The sequence below is a fragment of the Neoarius graeffei genome, chromosome 21 (genome assembly GCF_027579695.1).
Source record: "Neoarius graeffei isolate fNeoGra1 chromosome 21, fNeoGra1.pri, whole genome shotgun sequence".
Taxonomy (NCBI): domain Eukaryota; kingdom Metazoa; phylum Chordata; class Actinopteri; order Siluriformes; family Ariidae; genus Neoarius; species Neoarius graeffei.
Genome location: NC_083589.1, coordinates 57423735 through 57437456, shown reverse-complemented (window position 1 = coordinate 57437456; position 13722 = coordinate 57423735). Strand labels below are relative to the sequence as shown.

At 44.3% G+C, this 13722-nt stretch overlaps 1 protein-coding gene across 1 annotated transcript in view; it reads right to left on the bottom strand.

Moving 5' to 3' along the window:
- Window positions 1-4290: 4290 nt before the first annotated feature.
- The window catches only part of pnpla3 (patatin-like phospholipase domain containing 3), a 56472-nt gene continuing 47040 nt past the window's right edge, over window positions 4291-13722 (bottom strand). Inside the window, exons 8-9 of the mRNA XM_060903405.1 lie at window positions 8467-8568; window positions 4291-4824 (exon numbers count right to left, since the gene is read on the bottom strand). Of these exons, the coding sequence (XP_060759388.1) occupies window positions 4680-4824; window positions 8467-8568 (247 nt within the window). The 3' untranslated portion in view covers window positions 4291-4679. The remainder of the gene's footprint in view (window positions 4825-8466; window positions 8569-13722) is intronic.

Here is a 13722-nt window from a genome sequence, read left to right as displayed (position 1 = left end):
GATAGTTGTGTGTCTCTATGTGTCAGCCCTGTGATGATCTGGCGACTTGTCCAGGGTGTACCCCGCCTCTCACCCATAGTCAGCTGGGACAGGATCCAGCTTGCTCGCGACCCTGTACAGGATAAGCAGCTACAGATAATGGATGGATGGATGGTTGTTTGTCTCTATGTGTCAGTCCTGTGATGACCTGGTGACTTGTCCAGGGTGTACCCCGCCTCTCACCCATAGTCAGCTGGGACAGGATCCAGCTTGCTCGCGACCCTGTACAGGATAAGCAGCTACAGATAATGGATGGATGGATGGTTGTTTGTCTCTATGTGTCAGTCCTGTGATGACCTGGTGACTTGTCCAGGGTGTACCCCGCCTCTCACCCATAGTCAGCTGGGACAGGATCCAGCTTGCTCGCGACCCTGTACAGGATAAGCAGCTACAGATAATGGATGGATGGATGGTTGTTTGTCTCTATGTGTCAGCCCTGTGATGATCTGGCGACTTGTCCAGGGTGTACCCCGCCTCTCACCCATAGTCAGCTGGGACAGGATCCAGCTTGCTCGCGACCCTGTACAGGATAAGCAGCTACAGATAATGGATGGATGGATGGTTGTTTGTCTCTATGTGTCAGTCCTGTGATGACCTGGTGACGTGTCCAGGGTGTACCCCGCCTCTCACCCATAGTCAGCTGGGACAGGATCCAGCTTGCTCGCGACCCTGTACAGGATAAGCAGCTACAGATAATGGATGGATGGATGGTTGTTTGTCTCTATGTGTCAGTCCTGTGATGACCTGGTGACTTGTCCAGGGTGTACCCCGCCTCTCACCCATAGTCAGCTGGGACAGGATCCAGCTTGCTCGCGACCCTGTACAGGATAAGCAGCTACAGATAATGGATGGATGGATGGTTGTTTGTCTCTATGTGTCAGTCCTGTGATGACCTGGTGACTTGTCCAGGGTGTACCCCGCCTCTCACCCATAGTCAGCTGGGACAGGATCCAGCTTGCTCGCGACCCTGTACAGGATAAGCAGCTACAGATAATGGATGGATGGATGGTTGTTTGTCTCTATGTGTCAGTCCTGTGATGACCTGGTGACTTGTCCAGGGTGTACCCCGCCTCTCACCCATAGTCAGCTGGGACAGGATCCAGCTTGCTCGCGACCCTGTACAGGATAAGCAGCTACAGATAATGGATGGATGGATGGTTGTTTGTCTCTATGTGTCAGTCCTGTGATGACCTGGTGACTTGTCCAGGGTGTACCCCGCCTCTCACCCATAGTCAGCTGGGACAGCATCCAGCTTGCTCGCGACCCTGTACAGGATAAGCAGCTACAGATAATGGATGGATGGATGGTTGTTTGTCTCTATGTGTCAGTCCTGTGATGACCTGGTGACTTGTCCAGGGTGTACCCCGCCTCTCACCCATAGTCAGCTGGGACAGGATCCAGCTTGCTCGCGACCCTGTACAGGATAAGCAGCTACAGATAATGGATGGATGGATGGTTGTTTGTCTCTATGTGTCAGTCCTGTGATGACCTGGTGACTTGTCCAGGGTGTACCCCGCCTCTCACCCATAGTCAGCTGGGACAGGATCCAGCTTGCTCGCGACCCTGTACAGGATAAGCAGCTACAGATAATGGATGGATGGATGGATGGTTGTTTGTCTCTATGTGTCAGCCCTGTGATGATCTGGCGACTTGTGCAGGGTGTGCCCCACCTCTCACCCATAGTCAGCTGGGATAGGCTCCAGCTCACCCGTGACCCTGCACAGGATAAGCAGTTATGGATAATGGATGGGTTACCTCCTCTTATTTTCTCCACTTTACTCTCTTACATATTTTTATAGCGCTCCCCTTCATGGTTATTGTTTTTTTTTTCCTTTTCCAGTTCAGTCCTTGGTCATTTTTTTTTGAACGGCTCTTTTACTATTACAGTTATTTTTAGGGAGATTATTTCAGTTTTTCTCTTCTATCTATCTATCTATCTATCTATCTATCTATCTATCTATCTATCTATCTATCTATCTATCTATTTTTATTATCAGACACAAAATGACAAAACACATTGTATTCAAAACTAGTTTGAGGTATAGAATCTTCAAAACCCCTCCATATACTCTATGCCATCTGGTTAGAGGGTTGGGGTCAGAGAGCAGAGTCAGTCATGATAGCCCTGGAGCAGAGAGGGTTACTGGCTCTGCTAAAGGGCCCGACAACGTTCTGGGGTCTGAACTCATGACTTTTTGATGAGTAGCCCAGAGCCTTAACCACTGACCTCCACTGCCCAAACAATGGTTTTATTTTTCTACTAACTGAGTTGATTTAACTACTGACACTCATACAGAATAACTATAACAAATGCAAAATTTCATCCTAGGGAAAAAAAATTATATAGTTATCTTTATATATTTATTTATATAGATCTTGGACGTTGTTCCTGGGATCTGTTGGAACCACTCTCCCAGTTTGGGGGTCACTGCACCGAGGGCTCCTATCACCACGGAGACCACTGTTGTCTTCATCTTCCACATCTTCTCAAGCTCTTCTTTCAGTCCTTGACATTTCTCGAGCTTCTCAAGTTCCTTTTTCCTGATATTATTTTCACATTGAAGGTCAGACAGTCCTGATCCTGAAGGACCCACAGAAGGGAACAGTCCCATCTAACTACCACCTGATAACCTGCCTCTGCACAACATGGAAAGAAAAGAAAGCACAACTTTATTCATCACACACTTGTGAAATTTCCTCTCTGCATTTAACCCATCTGAAGCAGTGAGCACACACATGTGAGCAATGAGCACACACACATACCCAAAGCAGTGGGCAGCCATGCTAACAGCGCCCAGGAGCAGTTGGGAGTTAGGTGCCTCGCTTAAGGGCACCTCAGCCCAAGGCCGTCCCATATTAACCTAACCGCATGTCTTTAAACTGTGGGGGAAACCGGAGCACCCAGAGGAAACCCATGCAGACACAGGGAGAACATGCAAACTCCACACAGAAAGGCCCTCGCCAGTGTAATGGAAATTTCTAATAAACACTTCAGAACGCTTAGCAGAAGAAAGAAGAAACCTTTATTCGTCACATGCACACTTCAAGCACAGTGAAATTCATCCTCTGCATTTAACCCATCTGAAGCAGTGAACACATGCACACACTCAGAGCAGTGGGCAGCCACACCAGAGCACCCAGGGAGCAGTCAGGGAGCAGTCAGGGGTTCGGTACCTCACTCAAGGGCACCTCAGCCCAAGGCTGCCCCACATCAACCTAACTGCATGTCTTTGGACTGTGGGGGAAACCAGAGCACCCGGAGGAAACCCACGCAGACACGGGGAGAACATGCAAACTTCGCACAGAAAGGCCCTCGCCAGCTGCTGGGTTCGAACCCGGAACCTTCTTGCTGTGAGGCGACCGTGCTAACCACTACACCACTGTGCCGCCCACGGTAGCAGTCATCTTTTCAGTTATTTATTATAGTAGATCATATAAACAGATATATAAAATAGGAAGGGAAAGAAGAAAAGAAGAGAAGACACTGATGCCGAGAGTACGCGCACTCTGAGTTGTGTTTTAGGAATGTTATCTATTATACTCTGAAGGCATTCGCTCACTGCTTGTGTCTTCACGTGATTGGCTCAAGGTTTTCTATGAAGTTTTACTAATGAGTGCACCTGGCGTGCTCTGGTACGTGCAGGCAGATGCGAGTTAGGGAGAGCTCAAGCTCCCTGCTTATCACCACCGAGGTCAGGAAAGGTGGTTACATCATGAGAAGATGCGTAGTTAGGACGAACTCAAGCACCCTGCTCATTACCACCAAGGCCACAGAAAAACAATTACAACATTGGAAAAAACATTTTTCTCAGTATATTAGGCCACTTGAGCTCAACACACAGAAACACTCATCCACTAAATTTCCCTCATAGCCAGCCACTGGGTTTGAACCCAGAACCTTCTTGCTGTGAGGCGACCATGCTAACCACTACACCACTGTGCTGCCCCAGAAGCGCCTGTCAGGCATCATAGCGGATAAGATGAGTAGGCACATGACTCAATGCATGAGCAAGGTCCAGAAAGGAATTGGTAGGAATAGCAGAGGAGCAAAACATCAGCTACTGGTAGACAGGGCAGTAAAAAAAAAAATGTAAAATTGGTTTTAAAAAATTGCATATTTATATCATAAGTTTTGCTTATTTTCATGAAAGGTACCAATCATTCTAGGATTGAATGTATATTTATTCACATTATTATAATTAGGTTTTACAGAAATCAATTATATATTTAGATAACATTCTTTACCCGACATTTTATTTCTGTTGAGATAAAATTGGTTGCTTGTTCTCTCTTTTGAGGTGCATGCAGAAATATCACAGCCATCATTACTTAAAAAAGTTAATATTTGTTGATTATTTTACAGGACATTGTGATGTACTCTAGTTTTAAGTGCACTTGGGAGCAGAGACCAGTGTTACTGGTTAGAGATGGTGAAAATTAAAAGTGGAATTAAGGCGAAACTCCACTATGAAACCTCCTCATCTCTCATACCCACACACACACACACATTTACGGTGTGTGAAACACCGCATATATTTATGCTTCCATTTTTGTCCATGTCTTTCTGCATTCAGCTCATGGAACTGTCCTGTGAGCCAACAAACATGCTTTTTTTTCTTTCAGGAAACGTGTCCAGACTGTCAGAATCCTGAGGACTTTGAGTAATCCCAGCTGTAATTACGCAAATCAGCAGCAGAAAAAGTGGTGTGTCTATTGCGCTCGATGCCATGGGGCTGCAGGTCCACTGAGGATGGTCCACTTACACACCGCCGCAACGGAAGGCCACTATAAAACACACAGCACAAATATATTTAGGAACAAAGCAAGATGCAGACGTAGGAGTTTTGAGTCCAGTATTTGCACCAATGTCTCTGCTAATTTTACACTGGATTTCTCATTAATGCGATGTTGAACATCGCTGCAAAATGGTGAGCGAAGAAAAGAAGCTCTTGCGCTTTTGTTTATAGGAGCTTAAAGCAAAACATGAGTGTTCTCACTGACCGGTGAAGTGAATGAATAACACCGATTTCTCGTCACAATGGTACCTGTCAAGCGGTGGGATATATTCGACAGCAAGAAAGAGAACAGTCAGTTCTTGAAGTTGATGTGTTAGAAGCAGGAAGAATTTGTCAAGCGTAAGCGTGACAAATTGTGATGGCTAGATGACTGGGTCTGAGCATCTCCAAAACGGCACATCGTGTGGGGTGTTCCCCCTATGCAGTGGTTAGTACCAAACAAAAGTGGTCCAAGGATCTAAAGGACAACCGGTGAACCGGCAACAGGGTCATGGGTATTAAAGGCTCATTGATTCGCATGGAGCATGAAGGCTAGCCCACATGGTCCAATTCCACAGAAGAGCTACTGTAGCACAAACTGCTGAAAAAAGTTAATGCTGATACCTTTCTGTTTTAGCCAGCATTCAGTTTTTCAGCAGTTTGCACTGCAGTAGATCTTCTGTGGGATTGGACCATTTCCCACAAGATATGCCATTTTGGAGATGCTCAAACCCAGTCATCCAGCCATCACAATCTGGCCCTTGTCAACGTCACTCAGATCTTTACATTTGCCCGTTTTTCCTGCTTCCAACACATCAACTTCAAGAACTGACTGTTCTCTTTCTTGCTGCCAAATATATCCCACCACTTGACAGGTGCCATTGTAATGAGATATTTAACAGTCATTCCACGAAATCAAGTCGTACATGAGCTGATAGCTGACGAGGCATGTAGCACCGAGTTGTCTATAAGCCATGCACGATGAGATTGAGTGGAGTAACTGTTTTATTCTATCCACATTCACTAGATTTTGAGAAAGAGAGCATTTTTATTTTTTGCAAATTCGATAAATACAACCCCGATTCCAAAAAAGTTGGGACAAAGTACAAATTGTAAATAAAAATGGAATGCAATAATTTACAAATCTCAAAAACTGATATTGTATTCACAATAGAACATAGACAATATATCAAATGTCGAAAGTGAGACATTTTGAAATTTCATGCCAAATATTGGCTCATTTGGAATTTCATGACAGCAACGCATCTCAAAAAAGTTGGGACAGGGGCAATAAGAGGCTGGAAAAGTTAAAGGTACAAAAAAGGAACAGCTGGAGGACCAAATTGGAACTCATTAGGTCAATTGGCAATAGGTCATTAACATGACTGGGTATAAAAAGAGCATCTTGGAGTGGCAGCGGCTCTCAGAAGTAAAGATGGGAAGAGGATCACCAATCCCCCTAATTCTGCGCCGACAAATAGTGGAGCAATATCAGAAAGGAGTTCGACAGTGTAAAATTGCAAAGAGTTTGAACATGTCATCATCTACAGTGCATAATATCATCAAAAGATTCAGAGAATCTGGAAGAATCTCTGTGCGTAAGGGTCAAGGCCGGAAAACCATACTGGGTGCCCGTGATCTTCGGGCCCTTAGACGGCACTGCATCACATACAGGCATGCTTCTGTATTGGAAATCACAAAATGGGCTCAGAAATATTTCCAGAGAACATTATCTGTGAACACAATTCACCGTGCCATCCGCCGTTGCCAGCTAAAACTCTATAGTTCAAAGAAGAAGCCGTATCTAAACATGATCCAGAAGCGCAGACGTCTTCTCTGGGCCAAGGCTCATTTAAAATGGACTGTGGCAAAGTGGAAAACTGTTCTGTGGTCAGGCGAATCAAAATTTGAAGTTCTTTATGGAAATCAGGGACGCCGTGTCATTCAGACTAAAGAGGAGAAGGACGACCCAAGTTGTTATCAGCGCTCAGTTCAGAAGCCTGCATCTCTGATGGTATGGGGTTGCATTAGTGCGTGTGGCATGGGCAGCTTACACATCTGGAAAGACACCATCAATGCTGAAAGGTATATCCAGGTCCTAGAGCAACATATGCTCCCATCCAGACGACGTCTCTTTCAGGGAAGACCTTGCATTTTCCAACATGACAATGCCAAACCACATACTGCATCAATTACAGCATCATGGCTGCGTAGAAGAAGGGTCCGGGTACTGAACTGGCCAGCCTGCAGTCCAGATCTTTCACCCATAGAAAACATTTGGCGCATCATAAAACGGAAGATACGACAAAAAAGACCTAAGACAGTTGAGCAACTAGAATCCTACATTAGACAAGAATGGGTTAACATTCCTATCCCTAAACTTGAGCAACTTGTCTCCTCAGTCCCCAGACGTTTACAGACTGTTGTAAAGAGAAAAGGGGATGTCTCACAGTGGTAAACATGGCCTTGTCCCAACTTTTTTGAGATGTGTTGTTGTCATGAAATTTAAAATCACCTAATTTTTCTCTTTAAATGATACATTTTCTCAGTTTAAACATTTGATATGTCATCTATGTTCTATTCTGAATAAAATATGGAATTTTGAAACTTCCACATCATTGCATTCCATTTTTATTTACAATTTGTACTTTGTCCCAACTTTTTTGGAATCGGGGTTGTAAAAACTTTATTCAAAACATCCGACAAAATCATTTCCGCTTCGAATGTACACAAACCGGCGAAATGACAGTTGCAATTTGTGAAAAATGCAATAATAATAATAATAATAATAATAATAATAATAATAATTATTATTATTATTATTATTATTATTATTGAGAAATTAAAAATATATACATTCTTACTGTTAAATACTTTCATTCCATATTTTGTTGCTTTTTTTGTTGTATTTTTTGGGGTTTTGTTTCAAGTAGTTTTTATTTCGTCCTCGGTTGGTTCAGCAACACATTCCGCCATTTTGTTTTTCTCTGCTCACGGTATGAGCTGATATCCTAGCAATAGAGTAGCCAATCAGAGCACGTGATTGCTCATATCCAGTGAATGTGGCTAGAACAATCAACATTATTCACTTCACCTCATATATGAATGTGCTTCATGGCAGAGTTTCCTTTTAAGATCATTTTAATTAGTGACGAAACAAAGCTTTGGGATGCTTTAAAGCTTTCCAGCAAAATGTCCTGAATATATAGTATTTCTTGATACATCGCATAAACATTCGTACACACTCTAGTGGGCAAACTCATAAGCATGTGTACGGCATGAAACTGGTTTCAAAGACAGTACAGCATTTGTCAAATTTAAACCGGTAAAGAACAAAAAGAAATATAGCTCATATAAACCAGGTCAAATAAAGTTTTTCTTTCAAATCTATCCTGTTTTGTTTTTGACGCTTTAAATAATACACTTTAAATGGGTCCAGCATCGATAAGCTGGACCCATTTTTAAAGCAGTCCCTGAACCAGGTGCCTTGATGACATCACTGCAGGAAAACCAAACAAGCATCACCTACCTTCCCGAAGCTCTGGCACCCAGCACAACATCGCTCACAATTACAGTGAGTGTGAAAAATGATACATGCATCCTGATATTGAAACCCCCCCCAAAAAACCTAACGTTCTGTCCTTTCACCTACCGTTTTGAAGATTCTCCTTTCCATGCTTGTCTGTAAACACTTCCTGCCATCTCAAAAAGCCAGCGTGTATCAGCAGGCACCTCTGGGATCCATTCCACAAACCTTTATAGACAAATTATAGACAAAATTCTGAATTTAAAATCAAAACAATTCCTTATAATCCCTTGTAAGGAACATGATAATCTACCAAAGCAGCACTACAGCACTACAATACAGACCAGAGTAGGTTTTCAGTGAATCTAAATCATAAAATACATTCGCTAGTCCAGTTGCCAAGCAAAACCTCTGCCCAGTCAGGTGTGAGCACTTACAGTTATCATAGTCAGGTGTTCACATACTTTTGGCCATACCGTGTATGGAGATTTGATCTGCCAGTGATCAGTTGAGATGACAATATTAACATAATAGGTCATTTCTCACTCAGATTAGGCTTCTGCACTTTGGAACGAATCCCACGTCGTGCGCATGCAGGGTATGATATTGGTGTGGTGTTTAAGGGTCCATTAGTCATTATTTGATACCCTAAAAAAGTACAACCCTGTTTCCAAAAAAAGTTGGAACGCTGTGTAAAATATAAATAAAAACAAAATGTGATGATTTACAAACCATAGAAACCTTGTACTTCATTGAAAATAGTACAAAGGCAACATATCAAATGCTGAAACTGAGATATTGCATTGTTTTTTGTTTTTTTAAAATATATGCTCCTTTTCAATTTGATGCCAGCAACATGTTTCAAAAAAGTTGGGACAGGTGGAACAAAAGTTGTGTAATGTTAAGAACAAAAAAGAAAACATCACCTGGTGGTATATCTCACAACTAATTTGGGTAATTGGCAACAGGTCAGTAACATGATTGGCCGGCACGTGCACTCATAGGGCTTTAGGGGTGCTTGAGCCCCTGCTCTTTTTGCCTCGAATTAAATGTCTCATCTCATCATCTCTAGCCGCTTTATCCTTCTACAGGGTCGCAGGCAAGCTGGAGCCTATCCCAGCTGACTATGGGCGAAAGGCAGGGTACACCCTGGACAAGTCGCCAGGTCATCACAAGGCTGACACATAGACACGGACAACCATTCACACTCACACCTACGGTCAATTTAGAGTCACCAGTTAACCTAACCTGCATGTCTTTGGACTGTGGGGGAAACCGGAGCACCCGGAGGAAACCCACGCGGACACGGGGAGAACATGCAAACTCCACACAGAAAGGCCCTCGCCGGCCCCGGGGCTCGAACCCAGGACCTTCTTGCTGTGAGGCGACAGCGCTAACCACTACACCACCGTGCCGCCCCCTTTTAAAATAATAATAATAATAATACAGTCCTGTTAGAAGTTTAAAACAACGGCGGTACAAAAACTCCACGGCAATCTACCAATTTTCTTGTAATACGGGGTCATTGTGTGCATTGAGCCTGCCGCTTCTCTGTCCATTGCTGCTCCGCTCGAGTGCGGCCAGAGAGAGGGGGAGTGCGGCCAGAGAGAGGGGGAGCGCGGCCAGAGAGAGGGGGAGCGCGGACTGAGTGAGAGGGAAGAAGCCGCTGCGCGCGCTGCCACAATGATAACAGAGGAGACGCGACAGTGAGGCAGCTTGAACATGTGAGTTATGGTCTAACAGTTAGCCCTTTCAAACTGTATGTACATGACATTTGGGCGTTTTTAGGGCTACATTTGTGCGAGTAATTTAAGTCGCTGTAGTTTAGGGGGCGTCGTGGCTCAGGTGGATGGGGCGGGGCACCATGCCATGGGTCCGGGGGCCCGGGTTCGGTTCCGGCCCGGGGTCGTTTCCTGGTCCCTCCCTGTCTCTCTCTCCCGCTCGTTTCCTGTCTCTGCACTGTTCTATCCAATAATAAGGGTGGGGGAGGCCCAGGAGAATATCTTTAAAAAAAGGAAAAAAAAAGTCTCTGTAGTTTAATAATCTGCTTGTTAACGGACGTGACCTGACCTGTTACTGTTCACAATCGATTGCCTCGGCCGTGCTTCGGTCTACATGCAAGTATCATATATTGTTGGGAAGCTTACATTCTCCTCTTGTGTATATATAACTAGTCGTCGACCTCTTCCACAACGTGCTCAAATCAAATGTGGGTTATGTTTCAGAAAAAAAACAATGTTATGTGTCAGGTCATTAATATCTACAGGGACATGGCCCCCAGAAGGTTACTGCTTTAAGGCCCCTGGAATGTTAGGCTTCTACCTTATGAGAGGAAGGACTGATTTTTATCATTTTGTCCATTAGGCTATTTATTTATTTGTTCAAAGTTCAGGTTTCACTGTTTAATGTTAAATCTTTAACAATAAAAAAGCCTAATAATGCACCAGTGTTTTATTGCTTTGCATGCCTTCCAAGCCTATGATAATGTGAGTGACAATTTTGCCGACACAAAAGAAATGGCAATTGCATATCACTTTCACCAACACAGGACACATAGCTAAGTACTTACCTTCCTATTAGTACGTTAATTTTAATTCTACATTTCCATATTTTGGAAAGGAATGGGAAAAAAAAAAATCATGCACTTGCTGCCCTTTTTCTGACTTTGAGCCCCTGCCCCTCTATAATCCTGTGCACGTCCCTGATGACTGGGTATAAAAAGAGAGGCGGAGTCTCTCTGAAGTAAAGATGGGGAGGGGTTCACCGCTCTGTGAAAGACTGTGGACAAACAGTGCAATAATTTAAGAATAACGGTCCTCAATATGAAATTGCAAAGAATGTAGGGATCACATCATCTGTGGTAGTGTTTCTCAACCACTGGGTTGTGGCCCATGAAGCGCTATCTAGTGGGCCGTGAATTTTTTTTTCCAAGTTGAAGTTAATTTTTACTCGGAGTAGGGTACGATTGCTGGGTTGCATCCGACGTCACATCTGCCTCATTAATCTATAGTCACTCTGGGGTGTCGTGGCTCAGGTGGATAAGGCGCCATACCATAAATCCAGGGACCCGGGTTCGATTCTGACCCGAGGTAATTTCCCGATCCCTCCCCATCTCTCTCTCCCACTCATTTCCTGTCTCTACACTGTCCTATCCAATAAAGGTGAAAAAAGCCCCAAAAAAATCTACAGTCACCCTACAGGTTGCGATGGGTTATCGATGAAAATGAGGCATTTTGGTGGCGATATACACGTGAGCTAAAAGTTGTGGTTATACAGTAGGTGAACACTTGACTGTCACGCCTTTGCACGTCGTGCGCACGCTTGGGTCTCAGTTGTTATGGGAAACACCTGGTACTGATTTGAGTGCAATCAGCACGCACAGATAGGGAAACTGTTTTCACAGAGGCTTTGTGAAGTATTCTCATCATCACTGTCATGTTTGTTTCGAGCCATGTTTATAACGCTGTTTAAATATTCTGCTTTCTGTTTTGCTTTTGTAAATATCACGCCTGCTAATAAAAGAAAAATTAAAAGACAAATACAGTTGGATAAACACAGTTATAGACAAAAGATTGAAGCTACCCTGGAGTCAGGCAACTCCCGGGAAGCATGGCAGGGAATTAAGACCATGACCGATGTCCCACACAAAGGCAGGGGAAAATCCTCTCTGGACTGGAACAATTGCTCAGATATGCTTGGAGGTGAGGGCAGAGAGGGTGTTAACCAACTGAACAACTTCTTCTGCCGCTTTGAAAGCGGCAACAATGACACCGGTGGCACCCCACCACTGCCCTCTCCCCCCTCTGCATCTGAGTGGAATATCAGGCAATTTGATGTTCTTAGGATGTTTAGGCATACTAACCCTAGGAAAAGCCCTGGTCCAGACAACATCTGTGGTAGTGTTTTAAAGAACTGTGCCGAACAACTGGCCCCTGTTTTTACTGACATTTTTAATTCGTCTCTCAACCTCTGTAAAGTCCCTATTCTGTGGAAGACTTCTACAATTGTACCTGTTCCAAAAAAGCCCAGACCCTCAGAACTCAATGACTTCCGGCCAATAGCACTGACATCCCTGGTCATGAAGTGCTTGGAGCGTCTGGTAAAGCAGCACATTGTGTCCCAAACCTACAAGCTCATGGACCCTCTGCAGTTTGCATATCAAGCCTCCAGGGGGGTGGAGGATGGCATTTTAACACTAATGCACCTTGAAAAACCTAAGGCCCATGCAAAGATTTTATTTGTGGACTTTTCCTCTGGGGGCGGCACAGTGGTGTAGTGGTTAGCGCTGTCACCTCACAGTAAGAAGGTCTGGGTTCGAGCCCCGTGGCCGGCGAGGGCCTTTTTGTGTGGAGTTTGCATGTTCTCCCCGTGTCCGCGTGGGTTTCCTCCGGGTGCTCCGGTTTCCCCCACAGTCCAAAGACATGCAGGTTAGGTTAACTGGTGACTCTAAATTGACCGTAGGTGTGAATGTGAGTGTGAATGGTTGTCTGTGTCTATGTGTCAGCCCTGTGATGACCTGGCGACTTGTCCAGGGTGTACCCCGCCTTTCGCCCGTAGTCAGCTGGGATAGGCTCCAGCTTGCCTGCGACCCTGTAGAACAGGATAAAGCAGCTACAGATAATGGAGATTAGATGAGACTTTTCCTCTGCTTTTAACACTATGTTACCAAAGACTCTTGCAGGGATACTTGCTAATGATTTTACCCTCAATGCTGGTCTTATTTGTTGGATTATGGACTTCCTGACCGGTAGAGCTCAGAGCGTCAGAGTTGGCTCTCTCCTCTCTGACACTATGACTACATCCATGGGCTCCCCACAAGGTTGTGTCTTATCTCCCTTACTTTTTATTTTATACACAAATGCATGCACTAGCACTTTCCCCAACAGACATTTTATCAAATATGCAGATGACACAGCTCTAGTGAGCCTCCTAGAGGATGGAGAAAGTGATCATGGCCCAGTTTTAGATTTCTTTTTAGCGTGATGTAAAAGGTCAAGCCTGATTTTAAACACAAAGAAGACAAAGGAAATGTCTATTGATTTTAGAAGGTCACACTCATCCTCTGCCACAGTTGTGATGGGAGAGACCATTCAGACTGTCTCCACTTATAAATACCTGGGTGTCGTACTTGACAATAAGCTGAAATGGGACTCATGGACTGATTTACTGCATACCAAGACACAGCAAAGAATGTACTTCTTAAAGAAACTGCTTGTTTTTAAGGCTGACAAAAAGATGCTTCACATGTTTTATACTGCTTTTATTGAAAGTGTTTTAACCTTCTGTATTACTTGCTGGTTTGGCAATGCCACTGAGGCACAGAAAAAGGTGGTCAGAAAGACAGTCTCTACTGCCAGCAAGCTTCTTGGGATCACTCTGCCA